The sequence below is a fragment of the Rhinolophus sinicus genome, chromosome 8 (genome assembly GCF_057876585.1).
Source record: "Rhinolophus sinicus isolate RSI-liver-muscle chromosome 8, RSI-T2T, whole genome shotgun sequence".
NCBI classification, from domain to species: domain Eukaryota; kingdom Metazoa; phylum Chordata; class Mammalia; order Chiroptera; family Rhinolophidae; genus Rhinolophus; species Rhinolophus sinicus.
Window position 1 is genome coordinate 16,831,802 of NC_142508.1, and position 22,818 is coordinate 16,854,619.

The 22,818-nt window shown below is 41.4% G+C and overlaps 1 protein-coding gene across 6 annotated transcripts in view; it reads right to left on the reverse strand.

The window, feature by feature from the left end:
* Positions 1 to 1,988: 1,988 nt before the first annotated feature.
* Positions 1,989 to 22,818, reverse strand: part of AHCYL2 (adenosylhomocysteinase like 2) — a 136,446-nt gene continuing 115,616 nt past the window's right edge. For all 6 annotated transcript variants that reach the window (XM_019751447.3, XM_019751438.3, XM_019751477.3 and 3 more), the window contains exons 9-17: positions 22,398 to 22,461; positions 21,832 to 21,920; positions 18,514 to 18,584; positions 16,390 to 16,484; positions 9,101 to 9,199; positions 7,389 to 7,457; positions 7,219 to 7,297; positions 5,417 to 5,537; positions 1,989 to 5,021 (exon numbers count right to left, since the gene is read on the reverse strand). In XM_019751447.3, the coding sequence (XP_019607006.2) occupies positions 5,015 to 5,021; positions 5,417 to 5,537; positions 7,219 to 7,297; positions 7,389 to 7,457; positions 9,101 to 9,199; positions 16,390 to 16,484; positions 18,514 to 18,584; positions 21,832 to 21,920; positions 22,398 to 22,461 (694 nt within the window). In that variant the 3' untranslated portion in view covers positions 1,989 to 5,014. The remainder of the gene's footprint in view (positions 5,022 to 5,416; positions 5,538 to 7,218; positions 7,298 to 7,388; positions 7,458 to 9,100; positions 9,200 to 16,389; positions 16,485 to 18,513; positions 18,585 to 21,831; positions 21,921 to 22,397; positions 22,462 to 22,818) is intronic.

Genomic DNA, 22,818 nt, shown 5'->3' on the forward strand with positions numbered 1-22,818 from the left:
CTATTGACTGAAAAACTATTGGTTGTGGGGAGCTGTCCCTTGCATTGTGGGAGGTTTAACAGAATCTCTGGCCTCTCCTCACTAGTTGCCAATAGTACCCTTCCCCTAGTGTGACAATCAAAAATGTCTCGATATTGCAAAATGTCCCCAGGGATTGAGACCCACAGGTTTAACAGAATTGAATTGATAAGAATTTCCAAGAAAGTCCCTGGCTCAAGGCCTAAACTATTTGATTTTGGAATGTTTTCAGGGTATAATTTGTTAGACTCTTATTAAAGACTCATACTCTGCTTTAAAATTCACAACCTACACCTAGCTCATCACTGCTTCAGTGTGGTGAACCTGCCCCAGCACAGGCCATTGTGGTTTCTTAATAAAAGAATTATTCTACCCACCCTCTTCCCAATATCTCTCCCCCTAAGCAGCCAGAGTTCTAGGATTGACAGGCCCAGAACTTCATGTTCCCTTTTGTGAGCCTAGTCAATCAGCAGGGTCCCCAACAGTGGTGGCAGGCAGGAGTGGTTATTTTTGAGGCTCTGCTCCTTTTCCAGCCTACCGCTGGGGCAAAGGGAGCTGAGTGATCTTCAGTTGGGAGTAGGATTAAGGACAGCTCTCAGGTCCCCTCTGGCCTCTGTGTAAAGCTGTTTGCTGAGCCTAGAGCTCCATCTGGCTCTACTTTCAGAGACAGGATTTGAAAAATTGGTGCTATGGAGATTGCAAAAAATCAACGTGAGAGACCTCAATCCATTATCTTTTCCACACCCAGTGGAATGGGAGACAGTAAAGATCAGACATCTATCTGATCATTATAGGCCGATGTTCAGAGCTTGTCATAAAGGAGGAAGATATCTGGAAACAATTCTTGGAAGAGTGACAAGAAAGCACCGATTAACTGAAAACTTTGAAACTACAGGCCATGGAGTTGGCACACACTCAATTTCTTTTCGCTTATTTGTCAACAAAGAAGTGATAGTTATCAGTACCACTGACCACAGAGATACCCATAAATATACCTGGGAGCTAATTAGGGCTGGTCTACAAGTTTTTCCATCTTGCAGAGATGGCTCCAGTGCTGAGTTATTTTTAAACCTACACTACCACGTTCCCTTATCCCAAAACTCAGATTTCCTGAGGCTGCTGGCAGAGGGCTGGAGGTATAAATAGAAGCAAACATACCCCTTTCCCCATATAATCTCTCCACTCTAATCCATGGTCAGATATGTGATTAAATAGATAACACCTGGCACTGAGAAAGCTTAAAAATAAGATGAAGGAAGTCTTAAAATACCTAGTTTTTTAGGATATCGGGCAGCCAGAATAAAGTAGAAAAAGGATATAACACCCTCCTTTCCTCATCAAGGGCATGTGTGGGGGCAATAAGAAAACATCCTGGAAACAGGATGTAGAACTCGATCAAGATGTCAACTAAAGTAGCTGGCCGTCAGTAAGCTACTTGAAAATGGCTACTCTACTGGTAGTTGAGAAAGAACAGGCAGTTGGAGTCATGCTCTGGTTACCGAGTTAGTCGGGTAAAACCTGACTTAGAGACAAATCTCTGCTAGATTCAGGTCTTTTTTCGTTTCGGTTGGATGTTGTCAGGTCCTGGGTGGCAGAGTCCTTTGGTCCCAAACAGTGGGATGCTAGCTTCTTCTGTACTCTCTAGCTAAGGGCAATACCTCTCCAAGAGAGGGCTTGAGGAACTTAGAAACAGGCTTTAGTTTCTCTACCTTAAGCCCATATTTCTCAACTCCCCGGGGTGGTAGTTCTGAGAAAGCAGGTTCTGTATACACATAACTGGGGGTCACGGTGATATTTATTCATGGAATAAGGGACTCTTACACGGCTGAGGCCAAACATGCCTATTGGTAACTCCTGCAGCTTTTCACATCCTTGCCCTACAGTAGCCTCTCTAGCCTGTTGCTCTGAAACCTTTCTCATCTCTGAATTCCTAGTTCACACAGAAGCAAGGAACACTCTCAAGACAGGGATGCATTTTAAGAATATTTTATTTATCTTTTGAGATTACATCGTCATTATTGCTGATCTAATACAATCACTTAGACATAAAGATTTCCAAGAGCCTCTCAGAAATGGTGATCCTTAAGAGGTTTTATTTCCTTTCAGTAAGACGACAATGAGAACTAGTGATTATTTTATATAGTATATATATGTATATATGTATGTATATATAGTTTAGAACTTGTCCACATATAATTTGCTGGTGTTGCCTATTTTCTTTCCATAATTTTCCTTTATTAAAAAATGCTTAATGCAACAATGCATTTTGATTTCTTTTTTAAAACCGTGACAAAGTTAATTTTGAAAAAAAAAATCCACGGGAGCAGCAATTTCAGATCTGTTCAGAGAAAAGACAAGCAGCAAAAAAGCTTTGCAGGAGTATGTGGCCATGGGGAGCCTTGCTCACATGGGAGGGAAGGATGAAGAGGTAGGAGGGCAAAAGGAAGGTAGAGCAGATAACCTTTTTTTTAAATAATGAAAAAAAGAAAACAACAGTTCCATTAGAAAGGCACAAAAAGACCTTGAAAACTAGCACAAATTCATCATAGGGAAAATGGTAAAGCCAGGGCCACAAAGAGATAATTGGACTTCTTTCCCATGCTTCCAGATACCTAGGATGCATCTAAGGTGAGAGCTTGAGAGAAGAAGACATATTTGTTCTGATTCCAAGGGTAAGAGGGAATAATGATCAAATGCCAGCACTAAGGTAGAACCCAAATACTCAGGAAGCCTGGGCCTCCTTGTTCTTAATGGTTGATGACACAGGGTTCCCAGAAAGAAAGAAGTCATCCAAAACGCAGAGGCAAATACCTCACCATGGGCAGCAACAATGGCAACCTAATCTAGAAGCCTAGTGGGGCTCCTCTTTCATTTGGAGTTGGTCTCTTCACGATAGCGAGGCAGAACATGACAGGGTCAGCACATAGTAAGCTCCAAGCGGAGCCGGGCTTGGCAGAGAAACAGCAGGTTACGATTTCTGGCCTAAAACATAAGAGCCTCGAGTCCAGATATTGCCCAATGGAATCTGCTCTGGATATAATATGAGGTACAAAGATCTGAATCTTTTATAAAAGGGATCCAATTAATTAATTAAAAAAATGAGAACTGGGTAGGCAAATGGGAAAATTAAATGGTTTGGTGGAATTTTCAGCATTTATGATCTCATGAAAGAGTATCACCATGTATGTGGCCTTTTTCTACTTGGTAAGACACGTGGCCTCTGAGGAACCAGACTCTACGGGCCGAGCCTATATACTATTTAATGAGGCAAACAGCCATTTACCTAAGGTCCACCTCCATACCCCCAAAAGGAAAGTCACTTTCAGACTAGCTCTGAAGGTAGATGTGAAGACCAGGGTTAAGTTGGAGAAGGTGGAGGTTGGGCAGGAGAATTAGAGGGAGAAGATTACAGTGACCCTGGGTGGTCTGACACTTTCTTGAGTCACCTTGGTCTTGAGACTTTGAGGCAGATCAGTATAGGAAAAAAAATGGGGAAACGAAAAACCTGACAGTATAATTACGGTTGTCAGAGGGAAAAGGGACTCATTTCATTCAAAATTCATAGGGCCACTCTAGACTTTATTCTTAGAAACAATCTTGTTCCAATGGAACTCACAAGACCAACAGGTCACTCTCCAAAATGAATCAAACTCTTAGGTGGAACATAAAATTTCACGCTGCTCATATTACTAATTTTTTTGTAATGTTGGAGTTACTCAAGAAATGACCTCTGAAATACAGACTGCTAAGATGGAAGAGGCCAGAACATAAAGATATCCCAACAGAGAAGAAAGACCATAGACCAAACTGCAGAGATAGTAGATCTCAGTTTCATCGATGGCAATGGCCAAAGAGATAAATGTCTGATGAGGTTCAAAATAGTCAAACTAGCTTTGATCATCTGGACACAGTTTACAGTGTCATCTCTGTACATAGCTTAGCCAGTTAAGCTGCAAAGCCCTTCCCAGGACACAAATAAATATATTCTGCTTCTTTAGGGTGTCAAGCTGTGCGCCTGAAAGACCTGTCCCATTTCCGAAGTCCTACACCCACAAATCCTTTGGAAAGTATGCCTTTCCCTGCTCAGTTTCAGAAGTAGTATTAGGCAATAAGAGGAATTTTCAGGAAGCAATGTTTCACAACAAGCCCTACTTTTCTGAGACAGTGCCAATTTGGAGGGAGCTTCCTGGGAAATTATCCAGTTAAATGACAAGGAAGTAAAACTATGGGCCCCATTGGGTCTCGCCCCCTCCTGAGCAAAGGTAAGCTGGGTTAGAAAGACGGCAAAACAAATGTCTGACAAACATCAGAGATGCTGAGGAAATAACAGAGGCACATTCCTCTTGAAACCAAAAAGTGTTAAAATGGACATAAATATTCAAGGAAAAGAAAGGAGTCCTGGGTAAAGAAGGAGATCCCAGTACGCACAGGCACGGCTGAGTTCTTGGTGTAGCTTGACAAAGCCATAATACTCCTCCCTTCTGGTCATTTTACAAAGAAGGCAGTGACAGTGATGGTCAAGGCCGGGAACCCAGGCCACAGTAATTCAGTGGCTTCCAAAAGGCCTTACCAGGGGATGGGCCCAAGCTGGTCCTGAAGGCAGCTCCTGAAAATGTATTCCCCAAACCCCAGGGAACGAGGAGTGCGGAATCCCTAGACTAACTCCTGAGCCTGGACAATAGAAAAATGACCACTGCTGAGGACTCTGAGCCAATGGAGAACAATGCAAAAGATGCACTGGGAATGGTTACCCCTTCTTTCCTTCCTCAGCCTGTCCTCTGCAGCTCTGACTGCCCTCCAGGCAGTAACCACACTTTGGGCCAAGGTGACAGGCACAGGATTCTACATTTTAATAAATAAATAACCTAACATATATGGTGAGTACGGCAGGCGGCTGATTGGAGAAGCAGCTTGCTAGGTTCTTTCCTGTATAGGAGCGGGGTAAAGACTTGGAGTACTATTCCTTAAAACTTCTTCTGGCTTGAGTTACAGGAACTTAATACCTGGAGGGAAAAAGAAAGATGAGACTGTGATGTTATCCGCTGTGGGGATGCTGGGACACGAGAGCCTGCCTAAAGGTGCAGCAGGGAGGCAGGACTTTCTGGAGTGTAGGGTGAGGGTGGATAATGATGGTGCCTCTTCATATCAGAGAAAAAGGTCAGTAGTTCTCCATAAAGAGGTGAAAATCTCATCAAGATGAAATGGAGAAAGGCAAACTCAGGAAAGGGAACACTATTTAATGTCTGCTGGCCTCAGAGTCCTTTGGGGGTGGCAGTGAAGGGGAGTGGGTTTATTTTTCTGAGTTCATGTAAACATGGTGATAGATGCAAAGACCAATTCCAGTGCAGAAAGGTCTTTACTACCCAGGCTTCCCTGTTTTCTGGGGCCCCCACGGCACCTGTAGTAATTAGGCTTGAACGGTCCATTCTTGTTGAGTCCCAGATACTTGGCCTGTTCATCTGTCAGCTCTGTCAGGTGGGCATCAAAGGTGGGCAGGTGTAGGCTGGCCACGTACTCATCTGAAACAGACCACAGAAGCCTTGGCATAAGCATTCATCCTGTTGTCTAGCTGTTCTCTCCAGGCTAGGCCTTAAAGAGTTGGAAGAAACCTTCTAATTCTTGGAGCTGAATGAAAAATGCTCAGCTTTTTCTCACTGGCCCTCAGTTCTAAGGAATGATGGCATGAGCTTCAAGCCCTGTGCTTTTCAAAGCCATGTAACCTTTCTTCCTTACAAGCTGCTTCAGCCTTGAACTTTCCTTCTCCCCAGAAAGTGTGAGGGACAAATGAAAGAAGCAACAGGCCTTAGGGTCTAAAAGAAAAGATGGGATAGTGGGAGGATTAAAAAATGGGAAGCTCCAACTTTAGTTTTGCCTTGAGTATGATACTTTCAGTCACTTAGAAAAACTAACATCTGGGAAATCAGAAAGGAATGACTAAGAATGATAACAGACGGCCTTGCTTTCAGTATGCTGAATTCTCTTATGAGTTTCTGTTTCCATTCTCTTATCTGAATACATATTACTTATTCAGAATTTTATGTCATTCCTACATATTTGTTTGGTCTCCCTAACTTCATTATACATTCAGTCAGAATATGGAATATTCTATCTCATTTATATCTTTCCACAATGTCTGTTAAAGGGAAAACATGTCCATTTCTAACAGTTGCTGTGTATCTAGTGCTAAAGCAAAACAAAACCAGAAGCTGATTTATTCCCTGATCTTTGCCTTGGGAGTTTATAAACACACATATCAGTTCAGGTGCTCGAGGCAGCTTCTTTAAAAATTTAAGACAGTTTAATGTTTCTCTTATATAAAACACCCACATAGGCGCTGGCCCGGTGGCTCAGGTGGTTGGAGTGCTGCACTTCTAACGCCAAGGTCTCCAGTTCGATTCCCACATGGGCCAGTGAGCTGTGCCCTCTACAGCTAAGATTGTGAACAATGGCTCTCCCTGGAGCTGGACAGCTGAGTGCTTCTGTGGGCTACCATATGCTGCCATGAGCAGCCAGCAGCCATCCGTGAGCTGCTGGCTGCCAGCGAGAGCTGCTGTGAGCTGCTGTGAGCAGACGACTATCAACCAACTGCCTCAGTTGGGGGGAGCGCAAGGCTCATAATACCAGCATGGGCCAGGGAGCCGTGCCCTACACAGCTAGACTGAGAAACAATGGCTTGAACTGGGGTAGGCAGGGGAGGCGAAAGAAGGGGGAAAAAACAAAACAAAAAAAACCCCACCCACATAACTAAACTGTTAACAGAAGCTGTTTAGAATCTTTCCCTTTGGCCTGAAACAATGGGGGTGAGAGTTAGATGGTGTAGCATGAAAGTCTTCTTGGTCTGGGAAAAGTTTGGTAGGGGCTACCTAGCAGCCTAGAACTGGAATAAGTCTATTCCTCTCTTGGGGGAATATTTTTTCTCTTTTGAGATTCTCGCATACAAGATACTTTAAGAGAGAAAATCCTTAAAATTCACAGGCAGGTAAAATAAATCACAGCAAAGCGTCATGACTTCACTAGTGCAACTCATGTGGAAAATGTGATAAAACAACTGAGGACGGAACCTAGGAATCTAGCTCCTACTTTACAAGATCAACATATCCTCTATTTCTCTCCATAAGAAATATAATTCCCCCAAACTTCGTTTAGCCTCTGAGTCTGAACGACTTTGGTAAGGACAGGGAAGGAAGAGCACATACTTACCCATTTTCTTGGGCAGCAGGTAGACGTCCTGCTTATAGCGACCCTCAGGAGCATTGTACAGCTCTATCAAGGCAAGAGCCTAGAAAAGCAGAGAGATGGCTGCTGACACGCCATTCACAGCACGTGAACCCTAACGGTCTTATGACTGCTTTCCCACTCCGATGCCTTACCTGAGTAGTAGCAGTGATTGAAAGCACAAATGTAGGCACTGTGGAGCAGCTTAGGTTCAGTAGACGGCCCTACACAGCAAGGGTTAAGACACAAACTGGTTAGGACTGAGCCTCTGGCCTTTGAGAAGTGAGGGAAGAGCATGCCTGCCATTTTCCAAATACTTCCCAATGAACATTGCTGGGCAAAAAGCAGGTGTTCAATACATAGAAATTAATTGATTGACATTTAAGTGAAACCACAAAAAATTCTGGATGTTTGATGCAGGTACTAGGTAAAAGATCTCTGGGATGATATAAAAAGGAATAGAGGTGGTCACACGATACTGAGGCTTATGTCAAGGAAGGGTATATTCTCTCGAATTTTCTACTTTCTACAGCAGAATATCCTCCTAACCTATCGGCATTCCTTTGAAAGATAGTCCTAAACAATAATCTAGTCAAATTCAGGGGCAATCTCTCCGGGAGTGAGAGGAGATATTGTTGGATTTAGGAAGCCGTGATAATTTTTGTTCTTCTTCCTCAGTTTGGTTCCCCTGAATTCAAGGGCTGCTTCGTATTTTGAGTGGGTGTTTCAGAGACTACAAGAGCTAGAAACTGCCTCCAATGCCATCCTTTCCTGCTGTATTTCCTTGACCACCTTTGTTTGCTCAACCATAGAAACCAAAAACAACTGTGGTACTTGCTTTAGTCACCAAAATTATGACATGGGACCTCCCAGGGCAACTAGAAATAAGTCACCAGACAGTGGGCTGACATCAAAGCAATTAATGAATATTTCACCTCCTGCTCCTCCCCTCCTCTCTCCTCCCTGTACAACCCGTTTCTTGTGAAGAAATAATTCAGTCCCGTTACAGATGCCCTAAAGTATTTGAGAAGGTGAGATAAGGTGAGGAAAGGTGAAAAGAACAGGAAGGATACTCAACATAAATTTAGGGGCCCCTAGTGAAGACAGTATATATTTTACATTTTCAAATTCAGTTTCTTTAATTAAAATAAAAAGTACTATTATCCTCATTGTTATTTTGGTATCTTTCCCTGAAGAAGAGAAAGTGTCAAGGTAAGAGCAGGGGGCTTCGTTGTAGCTGTCAGGAATCTAGGACTAAGGCAGAGAAGCTTTCAGGAAAGGAAACATGTCCACGTTTTGACCCAGAAGGCTAAGTAAAATGGAAGTCAAGAGTAAGTCTGAGCTAGAAGAAGCCAGGAGAGGAAACTATCAATCACACATCCAGTATATAGCTGGGTGTCTACTACATGTCTGGCTCAATTCAGGGGAATGGACACTCAAAAACAGGGACTCTGTCAGCAAACACATGATCTTCCCAGAGTTTGCCTAAGATAGTCTTAGTTACAGTCAGGAATATCTTTGTGCTTACTGATTAAACCATCCCACAAATGACACTATCTCTTTGTAAGCATCACTCAACTGGCAGTGGTTCTATCTGTTAATTTCTTTCTCAGTAATAGTCATTATCTGACTCAACCTGTAGAGTGACATGGAGAGACAGGATAATTGGTGAAAAGTGGGGAACCGAAATAGTTTCTTAATTGCCGAATGAAAAGACCTTTCACAATTAGATGTAAAATCCACTGGTAAAATAGCTAAGCTCGTACTTAAGAGAAATTGAGAGTATGAGAGAACATGAGGAGGAGGGGACCTGGGTACTGTATTCTCTCCTGTCAAGGCTAAATCTCTTACCAGCCTCAGGTCTTACCTCTGCCAGCAATACTATCCTCTTGCCATCAGGCCATATGACATGGTCCACTTGGGATCTCACTCGCTCCCAGGTCAGTTCTGGAGTCCGCAGACTTGCCTGGAATACATACAGCAAGCACATCATCAGCCGTGACAAGTTCCACATTGCAGACAGAAAGATGCTGAAGGGAGCCATTTCAAATAGCAAGTTGAAAGGAGCAACCAACATGCCAGATGGAGAATACCTGTCCTGGGTGGCTTAGGACTGTTCCATTTCAGGGAATTTAATCTTAGGCCCAGCCAGGGAGGGATCACTCTGGTTGCCATTCCACAACATATACTGTACGCCCACTCTCTGCTGAGCACAGTAAAAGGTGCTACAGGAAATACAAAAGAAACCAAAGACATGGTTTCTGCCTTCAAAAAGCTCTTGTTTGTTGGGGACACAATACATATGTGAGGGGGAGAAAAGCCTTTAAAATACTTACAAAGCAACATGCAAACAAGTGCAAATTAATACAGTGCCAGCTGAATACGTAAGTGCTGAAGAGACACAGACAAAAGGAGGATCAGAGCTGAGTGAGATTAGTTAGAGAAGGCCGCATGGCCTCCACACAGCATGCTGGCGCCCCAGTTCTGCCCTCATGTCCCAGTGTCCCAGGTTCCACCTTCTCCATGATGGTGGTTCACCCTAAAGTTATAGTAGCTTTGTGACCTAAGTGCAAATGTGAGGTAGCCTTTAGAGGAATGCTTAATGGTAGAGTAAAGCTCCCAATGGCTCACCCTCCTTCCATTTCTGTATAATGTATATTCCGAGAACAAGAGAAGAAATGTTAAGTTGATTAACAGCAGCAATCAAATAACAGTCACAGGGTTTAGACTTAAGACAACAACTTCCTTCTTCCGACAGGCAATGCCTACAACAGAGAGGGCAGGGCGTCTGTATTCTAAGACTACCCATTGGCTCAAGTTGGTACAATTGAGAAGTTCTGCCACATAGTAGTCCTCAGACCAATAAAGAGAAACACTTTAGTTATACAATAATCATTTACTGAGTGCATACTATATTCTAGGAACTGTAGTAAAAGACACTATTATAGATAAGTCTGTGGATTCCTCTGCTAGACTGTGAGCTGTTTGTGGACAGGGACTGTATCTTCATTTCGTTATCAATCTAGTGGGAAAGATAGATACATAATTATATTTCAGTATATTAAGGACTATTTTAATGGTCTAGACCATTTCTTTAGTAGGTAGATGGGAAATATAAAATTTCTTGAGCTGTCAAGTTTCACAAATTGATTCAACCTTTCTAGATGGCAATTTGGCAGTAGCTAACAAAATTTTATATGTATCTAATCTTTGATCAATCACTTTCACTTTTAAAGCTCTTGCTCAAGTTCAGAAATGTAAGTGTGCAAGAATGTTTATCCATTGCTATCTGTAATAGCAGAAATGGAGATTGACAAGGGAATGGCTAAGTAAGTCAGGATAATTCCACACAATGGAATATTATGCAATTCTTTAAAAAAAGAAGCATATCTATATGTGTTAACATGAAAACCATTGATTATTCTTAAGTGAAAAAGTCAAGTTGCAGAACAATATACTATATACTCAATTTTGTAAATTTTTTACTTCTTACTTTAAACACAATTGTATTGTTTGCAATTTTAAGCTAGGAAAGTATTATTTTAAAATTAGAATTTTAAAAAGAAGTCTTACAAATAAACACTGTAAATAGAGTTAAAAAGAAATTTAAGCAAAGACAATTTGGGGAGATTAAGGATATACAAAATAAATCCTTTAGCCTGTAGAAACATCACCATGGAAGGCAATACCCACAGAGAGCCAAGAGATACTCCTTGGTGACACTGGTATTTTTTTTATTGAGATGATGGGACTTTAAAGTACTTCAAGTTCTCAGTGTCTCACACTCTTAATCTTCCAGAAGACAAGCAATCTTGGTGACCGGGACTGAAGAGTTACTCCATGATTAACGAGAATCTTCTCTCGTTAGAAGGAGGTATTACAAAGTATTCCTTGGGAAAAAAGATATGTTGGAATCAAAGAAAGGACACTTCTTATGAACCTCATAAAATGATCAATGCTTAGTAGAGGCAGTTTACGAGAGCCCTGGAATGGCTACGATGCAAGCAAAAGACCTGAGGATCAGTTTAAAAACGGGGTTTGAAGAGAAACTTGGTGGAATGATGTTTAGCACTGTCCACGCAGCTCCAATAACCCATTAAGGTCTATTTGGCAGTCACACTCCTCGAGAGAAGGGTTTCCTATGGCTAGCACAGCTTTATAAAATTTCTCTAAAGACATCCAATTGTCTTTACTGTAGATTTATAATCACTAAGCAATCTACCAGGAAAAACGTTCCCTATGCAGACTACCTTCCCAAACTCGATGTGTGTCTCACTGTAAACTAGCCAGTTACTATGCTTGCACAAACTGGTATTATATGATTTTGAACAGCACACATCATTTTTTTTTCAGGGAGAACAACTGTGGTTCTAGTGTTACAAAGCACGTTGTTAATAGCTAGGTTCAGGTTGTAATTCTCTGGCTGACAAAAACTTTTAAAGCATACATAATGGTTTAAACCAGGGGTGTCCAAACTGCGGCCTGCGGGCTAACTGCGGCCTGCAATCCATTTTTAATTGGCCTGCAGCAAATTCCAAAAATATATTTAGTTTACTTAAATAAACCAGGTGAGGCCATACGTACTTCACCTCAAGTGAGTGGCCCGGCTGTTTGTGTATTTTACCGCATATGGCCCTTGGTGAAAAACGTTGAAAAAAGTTTGGACACCTCTGGTTTAAACACTTGAACTGTGAAGCTTACAATCATACAGGCCTTCTATGTGATGCATACAGGTAAGGAGGTCTGCTTTCAAGGGAGAGGAAATATGTGAAAGATGTGGCCAAAAAGCTAAGAGCGCAATCCCTATCACAAGTCCCTTAAGTATTCACAGCATTACTATTTCTCAGGGGAAAAAAAATGCAGCTTTCTAAATGAGCAACTCCTGATGAGCTATTCCTTGCTAAAAATGCAGCAGTCAACATCTCAAGGTTAGGTAAAACTATAAATTTCTACTTTAAAAAACCCTTAAATTTCTTCCCCCCTTTTTTCCAGTCTCCCCCACTCCGGTTCAAGCTGTTGTTTCTCAGTCTAGTTGTGTAGGACACAGCTCCCTGGCCCATGCTGGTATTATGAGCCTTGCGCTCCCCCCGGCTGAGGCGGTTGGTCACCAGTCGTCGGCCAGCCACTCACAGCAGCTCAGGGCAGCTCTCGCCGGCTGCCGGCCATTCATGCTGGCCACTGGCCGCTCATGGCAGCTCAGCTCCAGGGAGAGCTGTTGTTCACAGTCTTAGCTGTAGAGGGTGCAGCTCACTGGCCCATGTGGGAATCAAACCGGAGACCTTGGTATTAGGAGCACAGCGCTCCAACCACCTGAGCCACCAGGCTGGCCCTTAAATTTTTGATTACTAAAAATATCTGGACAAAAACTTATCAAATCATTCTCCTTCACAGTTTCACTGAGTTGACTTACAGTGACTCTCCTCTCTTTTTCTCACACTCCACACCGAGTCCATTTGGCAAATCCCATAGGTCCTACCTTCATAATACATCACTTCTTATCACTGCGTACCCATCTAATCCAAGCACTGTAAATACTGAAAGAGCCTCCCCTTGTCCTTATCACTACTCAAGCTCCAGAAGTGTTTTCTTTACAGGTCAGAGTAATCTTTTAAAACATAACTCAGATTTTGTCAGGCACTTGTTCAAAAACTTCCAATGGCTTCCCTTGTACCCAGAATAAAATCTGAAGTCCTTATCATGCCCTACAAAGCTACGTAACCCGCTGTCTCCTTCAGCTGCCTCTTAACCTCATCCCCTTGCCCATTCTGTTCCTGCCAAGATGGCGTCTTTTCTGTTCCTCAAACACATGAAGCACATTTCTACCTCAGGGTCTTTTACTCACCGTTTTTTCTGAATAGAATGCTCAGATGGCTTGCTCCTTCAGTTCATTCAGGTTTCTGTTCAAATGTTATCTCCTCAAAGAGACCTTCCTTGATCACCCTAACCAAAATAGCACTGTCAGTGTCCGCACCTCACTGTTTTTCTTCAACACTAGACACTAACTGACAACACTACCTATTTAGCATCTGTCTCCCACAGTAGATTACAAGGTCCAGGAGAGGATGTATGTTGTTCACTGCTAGTCTTCAGCCAAGCACTGGGCATAGAGCTGAGCAAGTATTCAATACAAATTTGCTAAATAGGGAATGAACATTCTGGTTTTAATTATTAGTTGAGTTTGCTATTTCCTTAAATTTCATTTACATGCCCTGTGATACTACCATCAAAGGTTGAGTTTAACTTAACTTTTCCAAAGTTCTTCTGAGCATCTCCTTTTCTGGACCATTTGGTTGAGCCATAGACCTACTGCTACGAAGAGCACAGAGAGCTGAGAGATGGCCCTTAGCTAGTGTCTGTGGCAGATCCTAGGGCTACCTAGCATTACCTGCAAAACTAGGCCTAGTCACAACACAGAAGCCAGGGTGACCTTTTTAAAATAAAAAAAATCCTGGCCGGCCCGGTGGCTCAGGCAGTTGGAGCTCTGTGCTCCTAACGCCTAAGGCTGCCGGTTTGATTTCCACATGGGCCAGGACCAGATGGCTCAGTTGGTTGGAGCATGGGCTCTCAACCACAAGGTTGCAGGTTCGACTCCTAGACTCCTGCAAGGGATGGTGGGCTGCACCCCCTGCAACTAAGATTGAACACGGCACCTTAAGCTGAGCTGCAGCTGAGCTCCCAGATGGCTCAGTTGGTTGGAGCATGTCCTCTCAACCACAAGGTTGCCAGTTCGACTCCCGCATGCTTTGGTGGGCTGTGCCCCCTGCAACTAGCAATGGCAACTGGACCTTGAGCTGAGCTGCGCCCTCCACAACTAAGATTGCAAGGACAACAATTTGACTTGGAAAAAGTCCTGGAAGTACACACTGTTCCCCAATAAAGTCCTGTTCCTCTTAAAAAATAAATAAATAAAAATAAAATAAAAGTCAGATTGTTACAAATCCTACAATGGCTCCCTATTTCTCTCAGAATATAATGAGAAATTCTTACAATGGCCTAGGAAGTCCTATCATATCTGGCGTGTTACCTCTCTTACTTCATCCTGCTCCAACTATAGTGGCCTCGTTGTTGATCCTCAAGCAGACTCGGCACCTTCCCGCCTCAGGACATTTGGTCTGGCTGTTCTCTCTTCTTGAAAAGCTCTTCACCTAGAAGTCCATATGGCTAGTTCCTTCAAGTCTGCTCAAACATTGCTTTCTTAATGAGGCTTATACCTTGATCTCTCTACGTAAAATTACAACGCAGCACTCTTGATTCCTCTTACCATGCTCTACTTCTTCTTTTATCTGTGGTGCTTTTGCCTTCTAATATACTATAAATTTTACTTATTATGTTAATTGTCTTTTTTCTCTTTTAAAACATAAGTTCCTTGAAGGCCGGAATGTTTGCCTGTTTTGTTCATTGATTCCAAGCACCTAGCATATAGCAGTCACACAATAAATGTTTGTGATTGCAGGTAAAGAGTCTCCTGGGCTCTATGCTGAGAGATTACTTATGTGTGGGCTGCCCTCAGAGGAGAGATTACCATCTCAATTTGAAGTTAATCCGGAAATCATGAGGAGGTAATAGTACAACATCAGGAAAACAAAACACAATGAAACAAAAACTGGACTAGAGGTAAAGAACCCCTGGATTTTGTATTCCAATTTCACGTTTTAATCAATGTATATGACTGAACAATGTACTTATTAGTTTCCCAATTGAAAATCAGGGATAATAATGACTTATGGGGTGGTCAAGAAGATGAAATGAGATAAAGTAAAAATATAAATATCATATGATTGCATTTGGAATTATTTTTATCTCAGAGCTTCTTGAGGGTTTAAAAGGGAAAATGCTTTCCCCGTCCCCTTAATCAGAAGTCTTTTCATTAGGGCTCAGAGTACGATTACCTAAGCTTTTCCCATTTGGGGGCTGTACAAGCAGATTAATCCAGAAAAGTACAATCATGTGCTAGGTAGTATTAGAAATATTAATATCTTTGACCATTTACTAAAGGGACAGCACGGCACATAAGCAAAACTTAACAAAAAAAGAACTAACTGATTCATTATAAGCAAAATACCACGGTAAGACATGGTATTTTATATAATGGAGCCATGCCACTCAAACACATCAAGGGTAGAAAAAGGCTTTGGTAGGTTGTTTGTCCAGCTATTTTTATAAATAGAAGAATAGAGCACAGAGTTAAAAAGAGAAACCATTTAAAATAGATGAGAAACCATTTCAAATAGATATTATCCAACAGGCTCTCAATATATCAGCTGATCCTTACCTGGCAATGCCGAGGCTCAATCAGAGCAGCCCTCAGTGGAGATGAAAGCGTGCTTTGCTTGAGCCATTTACCCAGAGGGAAATACAGTTGTGCCATAAAAATGCCATAAAAATTAAAAACCAGAGTGAAAGTCACACTGAGAGATATTTTGGGAAGTCTGAAAAGAAATAAATAATACTTCTACTAACTATTACTTGGGCAACTTAGTATGACCAAGTGTTATGCTGGATTGGAAAGTTTTAGGGTGAATGCAATCAAATTAGACATACAAAATGACAGTTTCCAGGTTTGAGGAACATGAGGCACACGTACTACTGAGTTCATTGTGACACCTACAGTATTTTCCAAACTTACTATAGTTTGGAAAATAGTTAAGGGGAGACTTGGCCCAATGAAAGAGAGAAAAAAGAGAAACCACAGCATTTGACAGACACAGCAAATCTTAAGCAACATTCTCATCCTAATCCACAGATTTCTCTCCCTTGACTGATTTCTTTGGACCAATCTACCTATCTCACCTTCATGGTAAAATTAAACATTCCCCAAATACTGACTACCACACTGACTCATTTATTGTATCCTTTTGTAGTTTTAAATTTACCCAGCTCTCAATCCTAAATGTAAAGATAAAATGGCCTATAGTGTAAATAGGCACGAAGCTTGAGTGGAAGCAAACAATCATTTGAAATAAAATTAAGTTGAGACAAAGAAGCTTTATATTATCCACAAGCACAGGTCATGGGGCTAGTAAGTGACCAGACTGTAGACAGCTCTGCCAGGACAGTCATGTTTAGGATGGTTGGTGACCCTGTTCTTTCCTCTTCCAGTTTGTTTCTTGGCAAGGAGGAAAAAAAAGTCCCCAATGATGAGTCGCTTGATCTTACCACATCAATCTCTGTGTTGGAATGTCCCATGTTACAAACGATGCAGCTATTCTTCATACGGTCCAAGTGCTCTCTGGTCACCACATTCTTGTTACCTTAAAAACAGAGGAGATAGGCACACGAAGAGGAATGAAGTTGGACCCATACCTCACGCTGCATGTAAAATTTAACTTGAAATGGATCAGAGACCTAAATACAAGACCTAAAATTATACAACTCTTAGCAGAACATGGGAATAAATCTTTGTGACCTTGGGTTAGGCAATGGTTTCTTAGATATAACATCTAAAGCACAAGCAACCAAAGGAAAAAATAAACTGAACTACATCAAAATCATAAATTTTTTGTGCTGCAAATGATACCACTAAGGAAGTGAAAAGACAACCCACAGAACAGGACAAATATTTATTTGCAAATCATGTAACAGCTAAGGGCTTGTACACAAAATTCTTAAATAACTCTTAGACAACTCAATAATAAAATGACAGTCCAATTTAAAAATGAGCAAAGGATCTGAATAGACATTTCTCAAAAGAAGATGTGCCAATAGGCACATGAAAAGATGCTCAATGTCATTAGTTATTAGGGAAATGCAAATCAAAACCACAATGAGATACCACTTCACACGTACTAGAATAGCTATAATCAAAAAGACAGACAACAACAAATATTGGCTAGGATGTGGAGAAACTGCAATCCTCATGCACTGCGGGTGGGATTGTAAAATGGTACAGTCACTGTGGACAAGTTTGGCAGTTCCTCAAAACGTTAACAGTACAGCCACCATATGGTTCAGCAATTCACTCATAAGTATATACCCAAGAGAACTGAAAACATGTTCATGAAAAAACTTGCACATAATGTTCATAGCAGTGTTATGCTCAATAGCTTAAAAGTGAAAACAACTCAAGTGTCCATCAACTGACGAATGGAAAAATAAAATGTGGTAAATCCTTAAAAGGGAATATTACTTAACAATAAAAAGGAATGAAATACTGATACATGCCATGACATGGATGAATCCTGACACTATGCTGAGTAAAAGAAAACCAGTCACAAAAGACAACATACTGTATGATTCCATTTACATGAAATGTCTAGAACAGGCAAATCGATACAGACAGATAGATTAATGGTTGCCGAGGGCTGGGGGAAGGTGAAGGGCAGAATGAAGAGTGACTGCTAATAATATGGGGTTTCTTTTTGGGGTGATGAAAATGTTCTGTAATTAGAAGATGGGATGTTGCACAACTTTCCTAAAAAAATCACTGAACAGTATACTTTAAAAGGGTGACTTTTATGATTTGTGTGTTATAGCTCAATAAAAAAATTAGCTTGTGGCGATGGTTGTATGACCCTATGAATTTGCTGTAAAACACTGAATTGTACACTTAAGTGGGTAAAATCTATGGTATTGAATTACATCTCAATAAAGCTATTTTAAAAAAGACATTGATGGGATTGATGTGAAGAAAGAACAGTTCCTTATGGTCCCTCCTCTCTGCCCCCAGCTCTCCCTGAAGATGCAAATATATTTCTATTCTTAAATATTCTGATTTTGTTCCTCTCAAATACAATATAAAAGAAAACCAATGTTCCAACACTTCATAGTTCTCCCATAAAGATAAAAGCTCAGTCCAAGAAACTAGCTATTTCTGCATATTCCTCTCTAAAACACAAAATCTACCTCTTTGGGAATTAACACAGCTACCTTCCCCGCTTTTTCTAACTATGAACAATTTTTCTCTAGCCTGGCTTTAATTACAGGGACTAGCAAGAAATATCCATCACTTTTGGAGGTAAGACAAAAATATCAAATGTGCAAATGTAAGATCTGGCTTCCCAAATAAAATTCATCTATAGCCATCTTCTAGGTAGCTGAGGATGGATGGAGATATAGAACAAAGGGATGGGGAGAAACTTTCCTCTAGGGATGACCTAGTGTACACTTTTGGTCAGAGCTCTAAAGAGGCAGGAAGACTGTGAAAGATTGACTGGTTTTGTGGACTACTACTTTTGGCTTTTGGACTTTGGTTTCGTTCTGAACATTTCCCCAAGTCATTTTTTCACTTGTTCCATGAAAGCATTCCCAAGTGCCACCCCATTTTGTATGTCATAATCATACCTGTACAGGTAATAACAATATCCACTTGTCGGATGACCTCATTTAATTTCACCAGTCGAAATCCATCCATGCTGTAGAAATAAAGCATAATAATTAACCTAAAGAGACAGCTGGGGAGCCTTTTGCCACAGCACCTCAAAAGCTACTACCAAGTTCTTTTGGTACCTACACTGTCACGTCTTGATATAGCAGTGAAGAATTCAAACTATTTCCTTAGTTTATACAGGACGGAAATAAAAGGCTCTTTCACATCACTGGAACCTGATTCTTCCTGATAATAGGGAGACAGGATTAACAACGAGATGTCCCAATCAAGTTTCTAGAAAGTACCATTTAATCACTGAACCTACTCCCCCTTGAAACTACTCTCCCCAAAATCATCAATAATCTCCTGAATGCAGAAATAGTTTTCCTCAGACTCTTATATTACTTGATTTCCTCTGCTACATTACACATCAGCTGCCTTCTTAAAACTCTATACTCCTTGGAGTCTATGAGTCTATGATACTGTTTTCTCCTGGTTTTCATATATATATATATGTGTGTGTGTGTGTGTATATGTGTGTGTGTGTGTGTGTGTGTGTGTATATATTATTATTATTATTTTTTTTTTTTAAGGAGGGCACCACTCACAGTGGCCCATGCGGGGATCGAATGGGCAGCCTTGGTGCTACCAGCACCACGCTCTAACCAACTGAGCTAACTGAGCTAACCGGCCACCCCTCTCAGTCAATCTTTAAATGCTGGTATTCTGTAGGGAATCTTTTTCTCTGTTCTTTTAGCACTTATCCACATCTTTTCCTTGACTGCCAATGACCACTCGTAGGTGGTGTCCTGATGTAGAATTAACCCCTCGTCATTCACAGAATGTGCAATAATTCACGAGACCCTACAAAGTGAGAGAGCAAGAAAAGGTTTACTGAAAGTCAGACAGAGACGGAGAGAGAGATAGTTCTGTTTGGAAGAGAAATACTGGCAAAAGGAGTTTGCCAGGGCAGAGTCCGATAGGGACAGCTGCTACGGGTTTCTGTTTAGCTGGGGTTTTACAGTTTTTCCATGCAGGATGTAGTGTGCTTGTCAGCTTGCAGGGGGGCTGCTGGTACAATTGTCTTCTCCTGGGAACTGTCCTGTTTCCATCTAAGATGAATGTCAGCTTGCAGGGGGTTACTATTGCAATGGGAACCGTTCTGTTCCTACCTATGATGGATGTAAGGTGCTTGTCAGCCGCAGGTGCAGTCTAGCCAGGGGTTCAGAGCCAAGAGGTTAATGCTTAAGCTCGTTCCTCCTAGCTCACGAGCTCGCTCCTGTTAACTCTTTGCCTGTCTCATCAGGTGGTTGAACTTCACATCTGTATCTTTAGCTTACATCTCTCCAAAGCTTCAGAGCCATGGATCAAATTATCTCCTGGCTAGCTCCTCCTCGATGTCCCACAAGGATCTCAAACTTACTGTGTTTAAAAAGAAACTCACTACCTTCTTCGCACCCCCGACCCTATCTATTTCTTCTCCGACATTTTCTGTCTTGATCAACAGCATTACTGTTCACCCACTTGTATAAGCCAAATAAACTAGAATGTCCTAGCCGACTGCCTCTCCCTAATTGACGCTGTCTCTTAAATCTGTCCCCTCCTTTCCACATGTGCAGGCCTTGCTTATGTGCGGGTCTTATTCTTTCTTCTTAGATTATTACAGTAGCATCTGAATCAATCTCATTGTCTCTAGGTTTACGTCTCTCTAATTCATTTTGCAGACTGATTTCCCTAAATGCAATTTGGATCGTGTCACTTCCTTGCTTGCTTGAAATACCTCAGTGAGATTGCCTGACCTCAGGATCAGCCCCAAATACTTATACTGAGGTATGATTATATTAGACATATGATTCCTACCTCAGACATTACCACGCCCCCAAATTTATCCTACTGGCCAGCTACATTAAACTACTTCGAACTTCTTAAATATGCTGTGCTCTCTCCTTCCTCGGTGACTAAGCACATATTTCCGGTACCTGGAATTTACTTCCAAACTTCCAAGAAATCACTTACACAAGTTTGAAGACTCAGCTCTATTGACACCTCTTTTGACCCTGCCCCTTGCTCTTTAGTTAGATGGTTCTCCTTTATTCTCCTACGTGCATGCGGCATTCACCTCCAACACAGCACCTACTACACTGCACAATGGTTATTTGTCTGTGTGCGTCTACAAGCAGGGGCCTGTCTCATTCATCTATTCATCTCATTCATCCTCAGCACAGTACCTAATATACAGTAAGTGATCAGTTCATGTCTATAATTTGAGTTAGTATCTCAATCAGTATTAAAGCATGTTCAGGTTTCTCTAAGGAACCCTTAAGGTACTAGAATGGTGACAGTTCCCATAGTGTGCTAGAGCCCGACCCAGAGAAAGCCAGCGACTCTGCTGGGGAAACCTGTGGGGTTATGGCTGGGATGTGTGAGGAGTGGTAGGGTAGGGGAAAATGATTAGTCAAATCTTTATGCCATGCCTCATCTGATCCTGGGAACCTTCCTCTGTTAATGGTAAAAATTAGGTGGGCTATCCGCGCTACAGACACTAGGGCATAGCAGTAGTTTATAGGGACAGTGATTTTTCCATCCTGCTGTGGATGGCAAGAGACAATTTTAATAATATAATAGCTACTGCTTAGTGAGAATTTATTATGTGACAGCAGCTCTGTACTTTATATAATTATGTATTTATTATATAACATATAATCATATAGCACTTTCACAACTCTTTGAGGTAGGTAAGATTACTCACATTTTACAGATGGGAAAGGGACTATTCTTTTTTTTTAACACTTAATTTTGGAATCATTTCAAACTTAAGAATTACAAGAATACTACAAAACAACTCCCGTATACCCTTCCCTCAGGGTTAGCAGATTTTACCTTTAATTTGGATTTGTCTGATGTGTCCCCCTGATTAGATTTAGGATATACATTTTGGGAAGGAATATTACAGAAGTGCTCTTTTCAGTGCATCCCATCAGGAAGGATCTGGTACCAGCTATTTCTTTTGTGATCATTGTTTTCACAGGGAGAAGGATTTCACATGGAGAAGGTAAGGGGAGGCTTCCGCAGGAATGCTACCTTTTAGCCTCTCTGATAGTCTCTGCTCTCTCCGAGCAGAGCTCCTTCGTCCTCGAAAGACAGGCGCTTACAGTTAACGGCAGCCTCTCTTAGGATCTGGGCCCCTCTAAGTTCAAACGTGGTATTAACCGTGACATTCTTTGGAGGCAGCTACAAGATCGCACGTTAGGTGGCTGTGTAGGAGAAGAAGCGAGTCTGCATTCGCATCTTACCAGGCTTGAAGAGCACAGATGGGGTCAATCTCGGTTACATATACAATGGAGCCCATGGCTTTTAAGGCAGCGCAGCACCCCTTCCCCACCTGAAGAGGGGAGAACGTACACGCAATAAGGAAGGTCAATGAGAAAACAGTTTCTCACATCTTCTGGTAATGTGTACCCCCCCGTTTCCGCCCCCAAAAGGAATTTCACTGAATTGATTCGTGCTTAGGGAAAAAGAAGAAAAACAAATACATGAATGCAGTCGATAAACTCCTAGCCCCTACTTAGCACACGCATGAGCATAAGGACACCCACACTCACGATTTATAATCAAAACACAAGCTAAAAGAATTCACAAACAGTCCACGGGAACAGTCAGAAAATCAGCTTAAGAACAAATGGCAAAAATGCAAAGGGAAAAAGAAAGGCTGTACTCTAACCAGAGGGTCTCTAACGTTACTTTTTCCTGACCAAAGCAGTAAATGAATGTATTCTTATGTCCACACAAATAAAAAAATTCTACTTTATTTCAACAAAATACATTTTAAACACCTAACAACTGACAGGTTAAACCTTACCTCTCCATAGCCACAGACCACCACCTGCTTTCCACCAAACATCATGTCTGTTGTCCTTTTAAGTCTAGGAGAAAAAAACATTAAATCAGAAAAATCTCGTTTCTCCCTTGAGATTAGACTGGGTCCCTTTGTTTTCATGTTTGGGTTCTCCCCGCCGCCCCACATTTTGAAAGAAAACCTGGTTTCTATCTTAGCTAATACATTTAATACCTAGAAAGGAAGGTTTAATAAAATATGTATTTTCTCATTCCATGTTATCCAATCAATTCCATCTACATTTGAGTCTATTTCTTTTCTACCGCTTGGCTTGGGAGTGGTACAGAAGGAAAGAAGCTATAGACTACAAAGTAACTTTTCAACCTAAAAGCAATACATATTTATTATATAACATTTGAAATAGATAATATTTGGACATAAAAGA